The following is an 18,992-nucleotide window of genomic DNA, read 5'->3' as shown; positions in this document are numbered from 1 at the left end:
ATTTTTATTCTTATTATACATTGTGATCATTTCAACGATATATGTTTGGATACATACATCATCTAATTCTAGATTAGCTGCCGCCGTTGGGTAAGAAAGGGGTTGTATGTGTTATTACGATTTTATCGACGGATGTATGGAATGATATCAAAGCATAGGAGCTGGCGTTTGGGGTGAATGAGTTCAAAAAGGATTGGCATATAGCATTTGGACATGTAAAAGGGATCTATCTAGCAACGAAGGTTCTCGCAAATAAATACACAGTTCTTGCCAAAGTAAAACACGATGTACCGATTACCCAGGTCACCACTTTCGTTTCACAACATCTCGAATTTCTCGTCACTGCTCAATTCATCGAAGCAGGCGACTGGAAGAAGCCAGGCGCCAGCACGAAGTCCGGATCCTGTCGCCGCATGATGGCAATGGCCTCTTCCACTATGTCGTACCCGAAATTGAAGTCGACGAACTCCTCGGTGGTTTCTACAAGCACGCACTTGCAGTTAGCTTCAACTACAAAACCACATACGATAGATGTGTGCAGCCCGGGTCCACTTACTCGGTATGTCCTGGATGAGCATGAACTTGGCCGCCGCGTCCCGGACGCGCTCCGCCTCGTCCTGGCCCGCGTTGGACAGGATCTGGATGGCGCTGCAGCGGTTCCGGCGCAGCGACTCGAAAAGCTCGAGGCGCGAGGCGACGTCGTTGGGGTGAGTAGTTACGCCGGACATGAGGATGCCCATGGCGACGCCGTCTTCGATGCTTTGGGCTCCGCCTTGGCCTTGATCTACATGGTTATATCGAAGATAGCCATCATCAGCCTTTGGTCTATGAGGGGGCTTTTTCCCCTCCTGTCGCGTCCCGTTTGCTTGGTCTGGATGTGCGGATATGTGACTTACGGGGCAGCATGGGATGGGCGGCATCGCCGATTAGTATGAGGGATACTTTCCTCCATGTGGGAAGAGGTGGACGGTAGAGTAGCGCCCATTGCTTTACCGTTGTGGCTTTGCTAACCCATGAGTTAGCCTTATGTTAAGCTGTGTGGTTGCTGGATTATGCGCAACTTACTTCATGATTGCCCTGAGGTAGGGGTGGAAATCGTCATATCGCCTCAACAGTTCCGACTTATCTACAGAGGCCTGCCAGTCTGTCCGTCACAGTCAGAGTTGTTCGAGATAGGGGTAAAGGTGGGCTTATCCGACTCACCCTCCGGGTTCTTGGCTGCTTCGTCGTCATTGTGGAACATGGCCACAAAGTTATGTTCCTCGTTGCTATTAAAAACCCCAATAAGCCACGAGCAGGATGGTTAAAACAGAAAGAAGAGGACCTTACTTCCGACACGGGTACGATATGAGCCGTTTATCATGGCCCACGAAGAACTTCATCCGTCCATCATCTGCATCGAGCCAGTCTCTGGTCGCCGGGTCGGACCGGATCGCAGCTGCAGGGATGAGGAACCGGTAGCAGAAGTTGTAGTCCTTCTGGGGCAGAGGGGGGGTTATCGTGGCCAAGAACCGTCTTGACGGCGATGGTGTGTATACCATCGGCAGCAATCACCAGGTCGCCCGATATTACCTGGCCACCAGCCAATCGGATAGAGGACGACTCCGGTAGCTTTGGTCTGATGTGTTAGTAATTCAAGGAAAAGGAGCATTGGTAGAATACTGCTACTTGGGCAAGATGAACCCACAAACTCAACGACCTCCGAGTTCAAATGTATCTGAGCCGGGATACCTTGATCACCATGCCCAGCGACGGCCTCCTGTGTCGCCAACCTCCGCAACTCCTCGTGCAAGTCGACTCGATGCGCAAAGAACCAAGGCGCGCCGTACTGGTCCTTCACCGACTCGTGGCTCATCTCGTGGAACTTGTCGAGCGAAGTCCCGTCGGCCCGGTAGCTCCGCCGCACCACGACGAACTTGGCCAGGGCAGGATCCAGCCCCCAGCCCAGCAGCGAGCGCGACGCATTCGGCGGGATGTGGATCGCGGCGCCGACCTCGTTGGCGAACGAGGAGCGCTCGTACACGTGCACCTCGTGGCCTGCTCGCCGCAGCGCGATGGCGGCCGAGAGGCCGGCGATGCCGCCGCCGACTATGACGACTTTCAAACCCATCCTGGGACAGTACTCTGGGATCGGTCAATGCCTGGCGTTGACGGGAGATCAATGGTTGCTTCGGGTTTGCTTTGAATGTCACCGACCACCCTGAGCTCGGTGGGGTTTCAGCCGAGATGGGATGAGGGCGAGTGGTCGATCCGGTATATGATCTCCAACGCCTGATGCTTATTGGCCGAGTCATAAAAAGCAAACATGCTGCAGGGAGTCCAGACATATGCTCGGCCTAGATGACTTTGGTAAATAGGATTGCGGGCAAGTCGGACTTGCGCCATCTGGTGTCCGGTCATAGCAAAATTTGGCGCGACTATGCGTGTGTGAAGGGGTCTGATCTGTACAACGTCAGCTATAGCCCGCTCAGTCGTGAGCGTGGGGCCGGTCATCCGTTTACTGTCAGCGCCGCTCGAAGATGGTGGCGTAACATGCCGGATCCGGCAGCCTTGATAGTAACTTGTCGAGTCGTCGAACACCACGTCTTTGCTGATTACACCGTTATAAGTTGGCGCTGGAAAATCTAATGGGTAAACCATTAACTTGGAATTATGATGATCCTAACAGACCACACCGCAGGAAGAAGCGCATGGAAAACGTAGTGTACTACCCGAAGCTGCAGGTCAAGGCAGGGTTATTGTATGACAAAGCAGCTCGAATGGGTTACACCAAGAGCGAGCGGAAGTGCCGCTGCGGCGCTGAGACTGTACGCGCATTATCATCGACGGTAAAAGAAATTGTTGGCCGTATGTGTTTATTCGCAACATACTTGACATGCTAGGAAATGAACGTAACTCAACGAAAAGATTCCACGATGTCCCCGGGGGTCCCGAAGAGGTGCCTAAAGTTATCCCGTTCAAAGGAAGGGCGACAGAAAGCGGTGTCGACAGTCTGACAGCTCCTCTCAGCTTCTTCCGGACCGCAGGAGTACATTCAACTACTCCTTTTGGTATAATCTGACTAGAAGCGCCGTCAGATGTAATGCTGTGCCATAGTCTATCAGCTACGCCCCCAAAGTCTGCCAAGACCATTCGTGCTGACGAACTGCGAGATGAGGTAGATCTCAGAATAGGCTCTTCACACCACACTCAGCTGAATGATACCCGCAGTTGACCCAATAAGGACTGTGATGCATGGGCTATGCAATACCTCTATACGTATACGAATGACCCAATCAAGACTTGTGCTGGGCAACGCAGTCAGTCTATGGGTAAACTGAAGTCAAATGGTCAGGGCTGCTATACCACACCTTCTCACTGCCCAACTGGTATCGTGAGTAGTACGGCGTATATAGAAGCAATCCAATCATACTAATCAACATTCTCGTGAGTCTCTCACCAACAGACTTCGAAGAAATACGAATGCCAGGTCAACGTAATGCACTCACTGTCGGTTCCTCCGAGGTCCACACGGGTGGCTCAGAATAAAGGACAGGTAACATGTATATAAGGAGCCAATGTGCTCAATATGATATGCCTTTCTATCAAGTATTCTGTGCCCTTACGCCCAAAAGTTTGCATATATCAATTTTGTTAGACCACCTTTATCCGACGCTGCACAATACTGGAATACATCAGACCAGTAGCCGCCATGTTGCAATACTTTGCTCCGATCGAAGTGATATCCAAGACACAGGAAGAGGCCCCGAACTCTCTGAGTGACACTCTCCGGCCACTCTATAGAAACTTCATCGAGAAGGAGCTCAAGTATAAACCGACCCCCTGGGCGACAACACGGCCCTGTGGGAGGCGGCGTGTCAATACGAGATCTGCGTTCCAAGAGAGGAGGGCTCTATTTCCGCCAAGGCCTTCTACGCGGGAGTGACTTATGCTGCGGTAAGCAAACAAAGCTAAACATTCATACAGTAGCTGTATCATTATGCTGATGGATTGCCCCTTTTGATTAGGTCTGCTTCCCAAAGCATCCCCTGGATGTCCAGGTCTACATCGGCATCTACTCATGGCTAGGCCTCTTCATAGACGACGAAGCCCACATGCACCCCGAGGAGTTCGCCCAATTCGGCGCGCGCTTCGTCTCGGGCGAGCCACATCCGCTGCCGTTACTGCAGGGATGGGCTGACCTTCTGCCTTTGGCATATAAGTACTGGGACGCGACCGTGGCCAACTTCATCGTCTCGGCCTCGCTGAACTTCATGAACGCGAACCTGCTCGAGACGGAGGCGGCGTTCCGGCGCGTCAAGGAGACGCCGGCGAACAAAGCGTCCGGCGGCGGTGGCAGCGGACGCAACTGGGCGTGGTATGTACGGGAGAGGGACGGCGACGGCGAGGCCGTCGCTTACAAGACGTTTCCCAAGTCGATGTATCCGGATGCGGCTCAGTATCTGGAATGCATACCGGATCTCAATCGATACATTGCTTCTGCCAATGATGTCTTATCGTAAGTAATTCCCCCTATCTTTCCCAGCGCTGGACTGCGCGTCTTTCCTGTTGGCTCTGAGCTCCAACTTGTACTTACTGACATACATCGCAGTTTCTACAAGGAAGAGCGGATTGGAGACAGCAACAACTACATCAGCCAGCTGGCCACCTACGACAACAAAGCCAAGATTGACGTCTTGAAAGATACGATCCAAGACGTGTCAGAGGCAGTACAGCGGATGCGCGCGACCCTCAAGGGCGAAGGGAAGGAGGCCTACGCGGCGGCGCTCGAGGACCACATACTTGGCTACGTCGACTTTCACAGGCTGAGCCCTCGCTACCGGCTGTGGGAGGTCGGGATCGGGAAGGAGTCGGACAAGACGTTTGCTAGCCTTGACGGATCGGGCCAGTAGTCTAACGAGAGGCTCTCACCTCTGATATGTGCGATGTGAGATATATCGATGGCAAATGCAAAGGATGGTATACATAGCTGGTACGTCTCAAAAACACACATGAAAAGTAAATGATTAAAATTAGATAAGTCGTCGATCTCAGAATCGGATGTAGTAGGTATGCGAGTTAAAAGAAGTTTGGCCACTCCTCTCTACCCGGTCTAGTACTTGAACAGCCTGACGGCATCGCCAGCTTCGGCACCGGCTCCACCTGCCTTCAACAGCTTCCGGTTCCTCCAGCCATAGTAGAGCCTAAGCATGACACACCCCACGGCGACCATCAATAAAAGCGCCGCATTAACCCAGTGGCCCGTCGGGTAACCCGTCTTGGCCTCCTCGGGCTTATAGATGAAGACACCGACGATCTGACCGGGCGCGCCACCTAGACCGATGTTGAGGGCGATGGCTAAACCGACGGACGCGGTGGCGAAGATGTTGGAGCTCAGCCAGCCCAAAAGCGGTGGGATGCAGGAGAAGGCCCCCGAGGCCGCGACGATCAGGCAGCCGTAGCGCGCCGAGTAGGCGTCGGCAGGGAGCACGGCGGAGGCGAGGAACCCGACGGCGCCGATGGTGGCCAGGACGGCAGAGTGGAGGCCGCGGGCGTTGAAATGGTCAGCGGAGTAAGAGGTGAGGATCTGGACTACGTATGCGACCTATATTGGACGATGTCAGTATCACGAAGCAAAAGGGGTGGTCTGGATATACTTACAGCGTATGGGGGCACCGTCATAAGCTGTGCTTCGAGGTCCTTGAACCCAAGTCCAGCCGTGATGGACGGAGTAAAGAGCGACAACGAGCTGAACGGCGTGGAGATGCCAAAGTACACGAGGTAATGACCCCAAAGTCTAAGGCACGCAAACGGAGTCAACACAGGGGCTGGTACAATAGGGGGGCTTGCATTTTACTAACCTCCAGTCACACAGAGTCTCCTTGGCATCAGGCCAAGTCATGGCGTTGTGGTGACCCTTGCTGCCCTCGACCGAGAGCCGCTGCACGGCGATGGCCCGCTCTTCTTCGCTTAGCCACTTGGCGCCCTCGGGGTAGTCAGGCAGGAAGAAGAAGACGAAAAGGGCCGAGGCGCACGAGGGGGCGCCCTCGATGATGAACAGCCACCGCCAGGCCGACAAGCCGCTCGCCTGGTTCATGTGGCCGACACCATACGCGATGGCACCGCCGAATGCGCCGGCGAGGGTGGCAGATGCCAAGATGAAGGCGACGCGGACGCTTCGTTCCTCCGTCTTGTACCAGAATGTCAGGTAGTAAACCTAAAGGAGGTTAGTTCCTCTCTCCTGGACTACCAGTTTCGAGTAGCAGGGCACACTTACAAGTCCGGGGAACAGACCAGCCTCGAAGACTCCGAGCAAGAAGCGGACCACGGTCACGGCGGCATAGCTGTGGACACCGCCGAGGCCGATGGTGAGCGCCCCCCACGCGAACATGAGGAAGGCAATCCATCTTGACGGCCGGAGCTTCTTCAGGAGGATGTTGGAGGGGACTTCAAATACGCCGTATGCCACCAAGAAGCTGTCTAGCGTTAGCTTTACTGATCCAATCAATCGATAGGCACCGGATCTGCATGATGTAGTCATCTCCTCCAGTAGTTCTATGACTATCCGATGAGACGGCCAGATTGTGTAACTCACTACTGGCATATCAGCACATGGTCTCCAAGCCTTTTTAGAGATCGAGCAACATACCATCATGAGAGCAATCGTATACTGGTAATTAGTCACTGTAGCAAACCCAAGGTTAGCAACCCAATTCACCTAATGAAGGAGGGCCCGGCAGCGGATGATTGCCTGCTTACTTCCAGTCTCACTCAGCAAGTCGTGATGGGTACTGGCGTTGAGCACCTTGGCATTGCCGATGTTGGACCGGTCCAGGTAGCACAAGAAGTAGATGCCGGCCGAGAGAGGAATGATCCTCATGTCCTGCTTGCGCCGAAGCGCCTTCTCGGCGGCCGGGTCGACCTGAGGGTTGGCGGACAGGGTGCGAACATCCTATTGCATACATGTGAATCAGTAAACCGGCATATATTTCATTTCGTGCAAGTCAAGAAAGAAGATTGCACTGAAATGGCATCTGAACGAAGTTAATTGTATACCTCGACGGGACACCCGTACCCGGCGTCGTCGCTGAGCTTCTTCTCCATCGCCATCTTGTCGATTCCTGCCTTGGGAGCGGGACAAGAACGAGTGTCGGGATATCCAAGTTTTCTTGGCGCGCAGAGCTTAATCCAGAAACCGCAACCAAAGCACACTTGCTCTTGTTTGATCGAAGCGGAATAAGCAACTACAAGCTAACCTACTTGCTCCTCCTGACGGAAGGGGAGGGAGGACCGACCGGGTTTTATAAACCGGTCGAACTTAGCGGCAGGGAAGAGCCGAAAAAAGGCTTGCCCTTCACCCCCTCCCTCCAAAGCCAAGGAGATGGACTCTTGTGATTACATGCTTTTGGGAAAGGAGTTCAACAAGTGAGAATGTGCTGTTGATGGTCATGGATGTATGTATGTGAGTGGACCGTCGGTGGATCTGCGGGGTTTAGTTCTTCATAGGCCATGTCACTCTAGTTGGCCGCCGCCAAGGGACGCATGTCTGTCTTGGTCCTACACATGTACGTACGCAAAGAGAATTTGACCCTCGACCAACAAAGAATGCCATATCGTTGCTGGAAATATGCATGTCGCGTGTAAATGCATCTTATATAGAACATCAACCCGTTGCTTAGCTAACTCGAACCATGCGCGGCCCCTATCCTAACCGTGCCGTACCGGATGTAGGCCCGGCATATGCGAAAACATGTGCCCCTACGTACGGGCCTATGCCAAGCACATGTCCAAACTTGTATCCCAGAGGCACAGAGCATATCCGGATCGCATCCGAGATGTGTATTTGCTATACGGTTTTATTTTTTAGCATTTGTTTGAACAATATCCAGGCTCAATACTCTGTGGTATAAAAATATATATTCTTCGAGCTGATCATACAGCGTGTCGCGGACCAAGCCCTACACGCCAAGACTTTACAACATCTATCTAAGCCATCCCCGGTCAACTCACCCAACCCCCGGTCGCCCTACTAACCAGAAGCCCTTAGTGTCATCAATACCGATTTGTTGGTGGCCACAAAATCACCGTCCCTTTCGCCGGGACGCCCAGCAGGGCAATATGTGGACCGCATTCCCAGCCATACGTGTCTTCCATTCGGCGCTGCGGTGTGGTTCTTTTTCTATGCCGCAGATTCTGTGGTTCCGTTGAGGGTTCTTTCGGATATGAGCTTGGGACGGGCCTACCTATATGGGAAGAAGCTTGTCTATATCACTATTGTTTAACTTGAACAAACGTTCTGGTATATGTCGTTCAAGAGGCATGGTGTATCGTGAACAACACACATCTTCCAAGTTTCGGGAAAAAAAGAAATCTGTGGCATATGCTAATAGATGCAAGCAGGGAGGGTCTTCTCCAGCTCCCCCATGCTGTCGGTTTGGCCCCGATGCGGGGAAGTTGATCCCTGCTACCTGGAGCGAGCAAATGCTGACCCTTCTCCGCATTACTTGCCGCCGCTGGACTTCTGAAGGGGCGGTCTACTTGTCACATGCGCTTCTGGCATGCGCCTCTGGCATGCGCCATGTCTTGCTGGCAGACGTGCATTCGCATATGATGACCAGGAACTTGGTAATACTGTTCGGCAGTACATTATCGTCCGTATGTCCAGCTGGGTTTTCCCGGTTTTTATCCAGCTTGATCCAATAAGGGATGCAACTCTCTGCCTATTAGACTAAGCACATGTAGTACGGATTGAATTGATTGGTTAGTATTGTATATTATTTCTTGTTTACATCGATGCGTCCTAGTCGTACATCATCGTTCTAATAACTCTAGAACGCTCGCGTGGGTATTGGCGTTTGATTTCTTCTGTCTCTCTCCCTCTCTCTAAACTTTCAACATCTCTCTATACGAACTCGTTGGCCGTCATCGGCCGCGAGAAATTGGACGTCTTCCTCTGCAACTTCCGCCTCGGCGACTTCGCAGGCGGCGCCGGCCCGGACGGAAGCCCTCCTCCCGGCGCCGGTTGACGCGGCTGCTGGGCGCCGGTTCTCAGGCCCGCGATCGGCTTCGGCGTGCGCAGCGTCATGCTGCCCAGCGACGACGAAGACCGGCTGCTGCTGCCGCTGGCGTTGGAATCCAGCGACGAGGACGGGGAGTGGCGCAGCGTTCGTTGCTGGGGGGCTCCTTGGCTCTGCTGTTGCTGGTAGCTGCTGCCGGGCCTCGTGGGAGGTCGCCATGGCACGCCGCTGGCCCTGACGATCGGGTACTGCACCGGTCCGTACTGCGACCGGCTCGCTGTGCTGTAGTGACTGGAGCTCGTGCCCGGCCTCTGCTGTTGGTTTTGTTGGTGCTGTTGTTGGAGCTGTCGCGTGCTCAGCATCGGCGCCGCGGACGAGTGCGAGGTCATGGTGGAGCTAGGCGTGTAGGTGGACATGGTGTAAGTACGCTCGGCACTGCTGCTATAGGTACTGCGTGTCCGCGGCCGCATCCCGGCTTGGTGGGCCATGTCATCCCGATCGTTGCGCCACCCGCCGCCACCGCGGGAGGGCGGCGCAAGAGTATGCCGTTGCTGCTGCTGCTGCTGCTGTTTCTGCGATTTGGCCTTCGCTTTGAGCACCTTGGGCGGCAGCGGGGGTACGGGCGGAACGGAGTTCCGCTGCACGGGCGGCATGGTGGTGTAGTAGTTGGGCCGCACAGGCGAGTTAGCCATCAGCTCGGTCTTCGCGTCCTCCTCCGCAGCCTGCACCTTCGCGACGTCGAGGTTGTTGGGCCGCGCCACTCTGCGCCCATTGTCGGTCGCCTTGGTAAGGGCCTCCTCCGTCAGCGTCGTCCGTTTCGACGAATCCGCAGTCGTTTTCGGGCGGGCCAGTGCCGGGGGCGGCGACGGCGCTATCGACGGCGTCGTCCGCTTCTCGCCCTTCTCGTCTGCTGCTCGCTGCATAGAAGCCCGTCGAGAAATGCTCACAAAGGCTTCGTCGTCGTCGTGCTCGACGAAGACATTATCCTGGTACGTAAGAATCCACGAGCTCGAGATGCCGGCCAAGGCGAAAGGTGTCGGGTTCTTGTTGATGGTAGCCGCAAGGGTGATGAAGGATATTCTGTGAGTCGTAGTTAGCAAATAGATAGCCCACTGTAGTCTATACGTGCGTGAGGGCGTTTCATTGCCTGGAAGCAAGGAGAGGTGGCGTGACATACAAGGCGACCACGCAGATGATCAAGTCCAACAGCGGGTACGGGATCTGGTTCCCAGATATACCCAGAGGTTGTTTCGACTTGGATATGAGAATAGCGGTTGCAACAGAGGCGGCGATCCAGACGGGAATGCCGAGTCGCGCCACGATGAGGGCGCTGGCGTGCACGTACTCGCCGCGGAAGTGCGGCGGGATATGGGGCGCGTCATTAACGTAGTTGCTGAAGCCGCCCCGGACGTGGATGATCGTGTAGAGCAGCGACATACCCGAGGCCACCAGGACAAGGTCGCGCGCCAGCCGGAAGCCCTCGGCCTCGACGGGTTTCACGAAGGACAGGACGGCGATGGCGACGCCGCCGCCCGAGACCAAGAACAGGAGCAGCACCGCGACCAGCATGAAGAAGGGCCGTTTCTTCCGGCCCTTGCCGGCCTTCTTCGACTGTTGGCTGAACTCCTCGAGAGAGGCATCGAGGCGCTGCAGGTCATTGGCGCCGAGTCCTGAGGACTGTGAGCCGAGGGGTGTCACGCCATCCTTTTCCTTGACTGTAACCGTAGCCATCAGAGGCGGGGGCTGTTGTCTCTCTTTCTCTTCCTCCCTCGCGCACGAGATAGTGGGGCAGCCAGCTGCGCTCAGTAATCATGTGGCAGTATTACAGTAAAGTTAATATGCGAAAAAGAAAAGAAATGAGGTTGCTGGCAGTAAACGATATCCCACCATGAACGAATGACAAGAGCTTTACTGGATGGTACACTACTAGTACAAGGTATCGTATCAAGTAGCAAGAAACAAAGCCAACAAGGGGATGAAGAATATAGGTAGTAAGTAGATATTACACATGAGTGATTATGCTGGAATGGAAGAATCGAAGTGGCAGGGGACGATGACGATGCTGCTGCTGCTGGTTCAGAAGAAGAAGAAGAAGAAACGCGCGATTCGCCCTGTCGCCACGCCAGGGAATGCTGAAGAGGGAAAGTAGATGCGCAGCAACATACACGACCCGATGACTTCTTCAACTGTAACAGAAACGGAGGAACATGACAGGCGGTCGGTCGGGAAGGGAAAGAAAGTAATCACAGCCAGCGTCGCGTCCGGTCGTGAGCGGCATTGGCTCGAACGATGGCCATGATCCGATGGGCTAACCTACTTTACCCAAGGTAGCCGTACACTGTACTGGACCATTATTCATTTGCAAATTTGGGACGAAAATCCTACCTTGGTTTTTGAGGTGATCAAGGAAACTCGAGAAAGGAATAAAAGCGACCCCGTTTCGGCCCAGTGAGCGGTTGCAACAGTCGCAGCCATTGCAACGTTTGAACAGCATTCCATAATGAGGCTCAAGCTTCCCAAGACTCGATTGGCCTGCTGGATTGGTCGGGTTCCGGGGGCCCCTGACCCTGCAAGCACCGTTCGACAGGGGGCTGGGCAGCTGGCACGGTGGCAGAGGACCAGAGTGCCAGAGACAGAGGCCAGAGTCAAGCAATGTCGGGCCTGCCAGTGCTAGGGGCCCTTGAGGCCTAGGGCTTCGCTAGGCTGTGTGATGGAGAGCAAATCTGCCGGGCAGGGGGTGCGTAGGGGCCTCGTAGGGGGGCCTCCTTACGCTCTTTTCCTTCTTGGCCCTGGGAACATCAAAAACGGGGCCCCTAGCTTGACCGACTCCGAGACTCCAGAAACCATCAAATGTGTCTCAGATCCGACCCCCATAGAGGAGTCAGGCCAGCACAAGCCACGAGAGCTTTGTTTCAAGCGCTTCCTGTCGAGTGACCGGCCTGGCTGCTGACTGGCTGGCCCTCGGGGAATTGTACGTCGTTCGAATCCCTACAGGGCATCTTCAAGTAGGTATCACCACCATGCCGGGTTTTCCATGCATCGTGGCTGTGTATTCCAGTCCAGATCTGATTGCCTCTGCGTTACCCGCTCACTGGAAACAAATAGGCATTTGTTACAGGCGCAGTATTGAGTTTGGACTCCCTCTTCCTAGACGGTGGGCTCATGTGCCCCATTTCCCGCCTATATTTCTGGGGAATATAGTCGTTCTCGAAATCCGAGGCATGTTCCTGGTGATAGGTGTCATGTGTCGAATTGATTGAGCTTTCAACTTGGATTGGTTCCAATAGTAACGAACAGGTGTTGTGGTGTCGAAGCGTGCGATGTAAGGTTGGAAGAGTCTGGTGGTCGGAGAAAAAGGACGGAAGCCACCGAAACAAACTCCGACCATTGTGTCCCGTCGTTCCACCCCGGCCTTACTGCATGCCATAAGCCACTATACGCAACACCCAAGAACCAATCAAACAGAAAAGTCTTGGTGGCTCAGTTGGTTAGAGCGTTGGTCTCATATCTCAATATGACTGAATTAAAAGTTCAGATATCCAAAGGTCGAGAGTTCGAGTCTCCCCCAGGACATGCATTTGATTACTTTTTTTGCCCTTCTTGTTGGCTGATGTCCGTCCCATTCGTCCATTCAATCAATACCGTAACAGATCTAGCCGAAGTATACATACACTTCGGCTGTACTTTTGATCTCATGATATCTCTCTCCTTGGTTTGAATCTGTAATCTCTTGGCATGGCCTGTCACGTCTCCCCTTTTCAACACTTTGTGGTAGGAATCGTTTCGCTGTTTGACTCAACAGAGTAAAAATCCCACTCATTCCGTGGCTGTACATGACTATTCTTGTGCACAATAGAGGAAAGACAGACCGCTCGTGCGCATGTAGTCCAGTTTGGAGTTTGACAGATAGCCCCCAAACCCACTGTCCGCGTTTCCCACCACTCTATGACTCGTGACCATGTTCATTTACTACGTGCTCCACTTGGCAGGCAGTATATCCGGCGATAGGGACCTGCCCATCGAACAGGGAGACGCCTTCCTTGTTCTGTAACGTAGAAATTCCTGAAACGCTCTGTCTCGTAACCATCCGATCTGACAGATCCGGATGCCACCACAAGATTCGGTGATCAAGTGTTTGTTCAGCGGCTCCCGGTGTCTCGCTGCAAGAGACAGCCCCCACCCACGATGATTGATCGACTAGTCGTATGCACGTACGTGTAGCCTAACTACCTCCTGGGTAGGTAGGGTTCCCCGTAGGTTTCAACGTTTAAACAACTCACCTGCTCTTTAGTCAAGCTGAGACAGCACGACAACGCTCTTTGCCAATATATCACTCACCATTTCACACGCACACATCTTGACGCTGGTTGCAAGGGGCCTGCCGATCAAGATCCACCACCAGAAGAGAAAACTCTCGCACGCAAGATGTACACAGCTGTCCGCTTCATTGGTCGATACAATACAACGATAGAACTCCTTTTTGTGAATAATCAAAGCCAAAGACAAGAACAAGCGCAATTGGGCGGTAACGTCATAGAAATCTGGCTGATTCCTTCGCTCAAGCTTGCTAGCCGGACATGTCCAAAACCCTTCGATCGCCGCTCCCCCGCCTTCCGGCCTACCAAGATGATGAACCTGACCGTCCGTCCCCCTTTCCGTGACTCCCTCTCCTTTGCGACCTCCCCTCCACACACGCATGTCTATTCTTTCGTATATACCACGCTCCTCTCGCTACCTTGAACTCCCAAACAAGTTTGTTGTGCCGCCTTCCCTTTTGCCTGCCTACCAATGGAACGTAGAACATCAAAGAGCTTGGCATCATGGCCCGGACGGTCCACTTCATACCCTGGAGGGTGATCCTGTCCTTCCCTGATCTCCTCCCCCGAGTGCCTTCTTGTCTTTCCTGGCCTTGAACACAAAGTCGGCCATGATCTGGATGTGATCCGACGGGAAATGGTAGTTGGGGAAACCAGGTACACGCTTGAGGAACTCGTAGTCAGGAGGTCCAAGCAGCTGGATTGCTTCCAGGCTGTTTGTCGAGTACCAGATGTAATCAATGGCGCCGGAGTAAGTGGATGTGTAATTGGTGAAGCTAAGGTCGTCTGCCGTCTTGTGCACGTGGGCATATGCCGACCGTAAGCTAAAAGGATGAGAAATACCATCCCGGGTGAAATTGCCGTAAGAATGGCCGACCAGGTCCGGATGATCGGGCGGCACTCGTCCCTTGTCCATCAGATCATAGACTGAACTGCCGTAGGTCGAGTTGTAATCACCACAGATCAGCAACGGGATGTCGGTGTTGGTCCGGTAATCCTGACTGGGATGAGGTGGCTCCGGAAGGTCGTCCGGCGTCAGCTCGGTTACTTCGTCGGTCGTGGGCAGTCTAAGGAGCTTCTTTTCGCTGATCGGCACCGCAGGTTTGCGTGTGAATCGTTCGGACATCTTGGTCACGGTTTCCATAAGGATACCGGTTTGGACCGCCTTGACATCGGCAAGATGACCCTCCCAGCATAGATGAGCGTTCACGACTATGAACCGAGCTCCTGTCAGCCGGGACTCAAAGAAGCAAAGAACGCCGATGCTGTCCTTGGGCATGACTCGGTTGAAGACATCCTCAGTTGCCTTCATATCCGGACGGTTGATGGCGGTTTGCCTAAAGTCGATAAGCTGCTTATCCAGAAGGATATACTTGGTGTTCTTGTAGAAGATCGAGCAGCCGTCGACGAGCCCTTGCTCAGTCTTGTCTCTCATGTGAGACACTCTGGTTTTGGGCCAGAAGACGCCCCTGTAGTCATCCTTGGCCAGCTCCGGGGTGAAGAATGTATCAAAAGATTCACCAGACGTCTCCTGGAGACACATGATATCGGCATCACGGTGACGCATCTCTCTCAGGATACTCTCGCTGCGGTATTCCCACGAGAGGGCGCTGGCGGGTGTGTAGCCGTATTGCTGACTGGTGGCGTACTTGTCACACAAGGTGTTCCACGACAACACCCGGATGTGTTCTAGACTCGGGGGTACGTCTTCTTGCAGCGGTATCATGGCACGGGGCTGTGGAGGCATAGGTACTAAAACGTATACTGGTCAGAAACAAAGATGGCATGCGAGCTAAAGGGGGGGCTGTTAACTTACCAGGAGCACTCTCCTTGAGATGGTTAATCAAGCTCTTGGTGCCTTCTTCGCTCAATCGCTTGGTCAATTCACCGTCCAGGGGGTTGCCTTGCCATCCTAGGAAATCCAATAAATGCAAGGCGCCTAACTCCGAAGGCAAGGTTCTAATCTGGTTATTGAAAATGAGGAGCTTCCGTAGCGGAGTACACATGCATAGCTCGGGAGGTAAGCTGGTGAGCTGGTTGAAGGACACATCGAGATGGCGCAGCTTTCGTAATTGGCCAATTTCGGAGGGTAGATAGGTCAACCCGTTGGAAGGGAGATACAACTCCTCGACAAAGGCGTAGCGATTGAACACCGTCAGCGAGACGGCCCGGAGCCCTTGGCCACTCAAATCCAGACTCTGCCAATCTTGGCGGTCCTCGGACTCATCCAGGTTGATAGGGCGTCCTCTATCCTCGTCTTCCCCGTTCAGAGCCGAAGCACCCATCTCGCCGGGATTGGAAGCCGTAATGCTAGTAAGGGCAGGACCGACACCCCTGTTCTCGTTGGCCTTGGCTCTGGCGAAGAAATGCGGCTGGTGCTGATCAGTCATAACCGAATGAGCATGTTCCGACTCTTTAAACGCGCGGTTCTGCTCAGCCATGACCTCGCTAAGAGGCTGTCCTGGGGGGTCCATTTCGCGATGCTGGCGTATGCCCATTCTGCCGTGAGTTGGGTGTGAAAGGGGTCGCACTAGTGGACATCGGGAACCCACCCGTCATCTGGTTGAGAGTAGCTGTGGCGGCAGCCGAGTGAGCTGCGTGATCTTGCTGAATACTGTGGTGGTGTTGCTGGGGGTGCGAGTGGTGTTGTTGGTGACTACCCTGCGACTGAACGTATGTAGGATACATCATCTGAGGCCCCAAGCCCCTACCCCCAGGCACGCCATTCAGGCGCGAGTTGTGGCCCTGCTGCGGCCCGTACATACTGCCCCGACTGTATGCGATTTATGTTCGGCTCGTGTGGGTGGCTAATTTGTGCGGAACAAGGGTACACGGTGTCGGTAGAGGCAGCTGGAAAAGATATGAAGGATCGTCGGTATGAATTTGTCGGAATGGCGGTCGGTGTTGCATGCGATTTTGACCTTTCGCCATAGGATTTGACACAGTCGAGTTGTCCAAACACGGTCTACCTATCCACAGGTCTCGGGTGTTGCTGGTCTGTAGGTCGGGAAGGAGGAGGGGAATAGTGTCTGTCGAACAACCTGCGGCAACATCTGGACGCTACGCTGACTGCACAGTAGCAGGTGATCCTGGCGAAGCCTAGGTAGGTGGCTTGTCGTTTCTACACCTTCGCAAGTGTCCTCCGGTAACGCTTTATCTTGTTCGGCAACCAGAGAAGGTGAGCACACGGTATGCGGGAGAATCGAGCTTGTCCGTTGGTTTCCTGCCCGAATGCACGTCAGTCACCGCCCTGGATTAGGTAGGCAAAAGGATGGGGCCCAGTCAAGCTGCAGTGGCACCCGTCCTGGCTTCTTTGGTGATGTGCTGGAGGCCCATGATGCTCCGCGGGGAGGTGTCCCGGGAGGTGTCCCGAGAGGGTCAGTGCCAACGTACCTGGGTAGAAGGAATATGGTTGCTTGCGCCGGGGGAGGTCGAGGACGTCGGGCTCTTGTCGAAGGACGAATGGCGCGGCAAGCAAACCGAGGGAGAGCGGCAGCAGCTGGGTTGCGTGCAGAGCGGCGAACGAACGAGGTCGCAAAGGGTGGTCGGTTGCGACAAGACGGTCGACGGATGCTTGGGCGGAAAAGGATGCAAGCAGATTAGCCCAAAGTGGGCAACTCGGTAAGAGATATTGTCGAGTTGGGTTGGGGTCGAGTGAATCAACGGCGATACGCGAAGTGCATTGAATAGAAAGATGCTGGTGGTCAATTGTCGGTTTTGATGGATACTCTGTCGTTGGTCAGAAGGTGTCTTGTCGGTAGCTAGCGAGCAGTGCTGTACGGTCAAGGCCAAGGCTGGGATGTACGTTCAAGTATACACTCCTTCGTGCTGGGCCTGTAGTGGGTAGGCAAGTAGGTTGGTGGAAGGCCCGGTGCGTACATGCCTACATGTAGGTAGAGGCCAACTTACTCAATGTTCTGCCTCCCTCGGTGCTTTGAGGGCGTGCAATTTGTTCGGTGTCAATACTATCAATTGATTACAAGGTGTCTCTCGCAAAACCAAAAACCAAAAAAAATACTGGCCACGGGTGGTTCTGGAATCCCACGTTGATGCGACTACGTGCATCTGCTCAGTTCAGTTCAATCCAGCTTTCAGCAACCCACCGCCGGCTGGTATCAGGTCTGCTGTCCTAACTAAAAGCTCCTCCTCTTGTGCTTGTGTCGCACTCCAGGAAGCTTGGACCATCCACAGCACCCAACCCGGTTTAGTCCTCAGCCTCGCCCCCCACTTGCATCCCCCCTACTCTCCCCCTTACACTTCTCTCCCTCCACTAAGCAAGCTCCTGGGCCTGGGCCCAGAGGTCAGTCAATTGTTGATGCATTGCCTCACCTGCCCAGCCGCAGACACACCCATCGTGGAACTGTCGACGCATAATGTTAGGTATCTATCATACAGGGCCAGCTCGTTGATTGGCATCCAACTCGGAATGCGCAAATAGGACTCACAACTCCAAGCGCAATATGGAAGTGTGCAGTTTGGATCACATCACATGCCATCATGCCACACACCGGTGCATTTTATATGGCATCGATGAATTGCCCATCCTGCCCGGTGCCGCACATCAATGTATGCATCCTACGACTCAAAAAGCAATGTTGGCTATCTCGACGCATTGAAACCCCATGTTTGCATGACGGTAATCTGAGCCAGCGTTGCTCGCAGCAACCTCAAAACATACGGCTGCGCGCTCAAGGTGCGTGGTAGTGATACCATGCTTGCACGATACCTTGGACTTTAGTCTCGAGGCTAATCGACCTTTTGCCTCTGCCAAGCTTTGACAGGCCCAGGACTTGGTGGACTTGGGGCGAGATTTGCTGCATGGCATATGGCCTATCACACCAGCAAAAAGCAGTTGCTTGAGTAACCGTCTGCCTTGTCACTACATAATATTGGGAGGATATGCATAGCCTCCGTATGTAGATAAGGAGTACATCAATGTTAGCTGGCTTAATAATAACAGCTTAGTCCAGCTCAACCACACACTGTGGAGATGCAATAGGAAGCATAGTAATCCCGGGAAACCGAACTTCCTGTATGGCGTGCCGACAGGCGAGTTCGACCACCTTCACGTCTCCTAACGTGCGGGCGGCCAGCATCCAAGTCCTAGGGTAGGGTTCGACCTGTCTGGTCAAGTCTTCTACATGACCCAACCATAAGAAGACAGTAGATGCCATGATCCAAGAGAGTGGTTCCTGCTATATGCTAATTACTGCCCCCGCCGTCCGTGAGCATCCCATAAGTGCTATGACAGCAACGGGGCAAACAAGTACAGTAGATAGGCACACCGGTAGGTTATTTGATGCTCTGAGTGCAGTCTGTAGAGAATAGCAACCCACCGCCACCGCCGGGCTTTTCGATTTGAGCATCATACTTCGGTAGGCGTTTATAGAGTTTCCACCGGCACCTTGGCCAAATGACGGGCACTCACCGGAGCGTGAATAAAGCACGCTCAATGCGCTCCCTCTTCTGGTTCAACGAAATAAAACCCCATGGGGAGAAGCCTGCCGTTGTGTCAACCTGCCGTTCTATCACTTAACTTTACCGGCCGCCAGGAGACATCAGCCAGCATGCCTCACGACACACAACGGTTCATCATCAAGGAACACATCAATGACCCCGACAAATATTGCCTGGAGAGCCACGAATAACTTGACGGTAGCATCGTCTATCGCAATACGAA

At 53.8% G+C, this 18,992-nt stretch overlaps 5 protein-coding genes across 5 annotated transcripts; 1 reads left to right on the top strand and 4 right to left on the bottom strand.

The window, feature by feature from the left end:
• Positions 1 to 346: 346 nt before the first annotated feature.
• PG997_014433 (FAD dependent oxidoreductase) lies at positions 347 to 2,110 on the bottom strand (the record flags this gene model as incomplete). Its single annotated transcript, XM_066818747.1, has 8 exons — positions 347 to 480; positions 557 to 784; positions 897 to 1,006; positions 1,066 to 1,144; positions 1,204 to 1,268; positions 1,330 to 1,478; positions 1,513 to 1,611; positions 1,688 to 2,110. 8 exons carry the CDS (start codon positions 2,108 to 2,110, stop codon positions 347 to 349), a joined length of 1,287 nt encoding a protein of 428 aa, XP_066660935.1.
• Positions 2,111 to 3,691: 1,581 nt separating this feature from the next.
• Positions 3,692 to 4,892, top strand: PG997_014432 (uncharacterized protein; the record flags this gene model as incomplete). Its single annotated transcript, XM_066818746.1, has 4 exons — positions 3,692 to 3,807; positions 3,882 to 3,936; positions 4,008 to 4,498; positions 4,592 to 4,892. 4 exons carry the CDS (start codon positions 3,692 to 3,694, stop codon positions 4,890 to 4,892), a joined length of 963 nt encoding a protein of 320 aa, XP_066660934.1.
• A 200-nt stretch (positions 4,893 to 5,092) lies between these two features.
• PG997_014431 (Major facilitator superfamily domain- general substrate transporter) lies at positions 5,093 to 7,089 on the bottom strand (the record flags this gene model as incomplete). The annotated part of the gene is made up of 8 exons (XM_066818745.1): positions 5,093 to 5,584; positions 5,641 to 5,776; positions 5,841 to 6,196; positions 6,257 to 6,455; positions 6,499 to 6,569; positions 6,629 to 6,663; positions 6,739 to 6,931; positions 7,036 to 7,089. The coding sequence occupies 8 exons, from the start codon at positions 7,087 to 7,089 to the stop codon at positions 5,093 to 5,095; spliced, it is 1,536 nt and encodes a 511-aa protein (XP_066660933.1).
• Positions 7,090 to 8,881: 1,792 nt separating this feature from the next.
• Positions 8,882 to 10,727, bottom strand: PG997_014430 (uncharacterized protein; the record flags this gene model as incomplete). Its single annotated transcript, XM_066818744.1, has 2 exons — positions 8,882 to 10,076; positions 10,174 to 10,727. The coding sequence occupies 2 exons, from the start codon at positions 10,725 to 10,727 to the stop codon at positions 8,882 to 8,884; spliced, it is 1,749 nt and encodes a 582-aa protein (XP_066660932.1).
• Positions 10,728 to 13,835: 3,108 nt separating this feature from the next.
• On the bottom strand, positions 13,836 to 16,075 carry PG997_014429 (uncharacterized protein; the record flags this gene model as incomplete). The annotated part of the gene is made up of 3 exons (XM_066818743.1): positions 13,836 to 15,064; positions 15,129 to 15,842; positions 15,865 to 16,075. The coding sequence occupies 3 exons, from the start codon at positions 16,073 to 16,075 to the stop codon at positions 13,836 to 13,838; spliced, it is 2,154 nt and encodes a 717-aa protein (XP_066660931.1).
• Positions 16,076 to 18,992: the final 2,917 nt, after the last annotated feature.

Source organism: Apiospora hydei (assembly GCF_038363865.1).
Source record: "Apiospora hydei strain CBS 114990 chromosome Unknown utg000010l_segment0_segment0, whole genome shotgun sequence".
Lineage (NCBI taxonomy): Eukaryota > Fungi > Ascomycota > Sordariomycetes > Amphisphaeriales > Apiosporaceae > Apiospora > Apiospora hydei.
The sequence above is the reverse complement of the archived record's forward strand: the minus strand, read 5'-3'. Positions and strand labels throughout refer to the sequence as shown.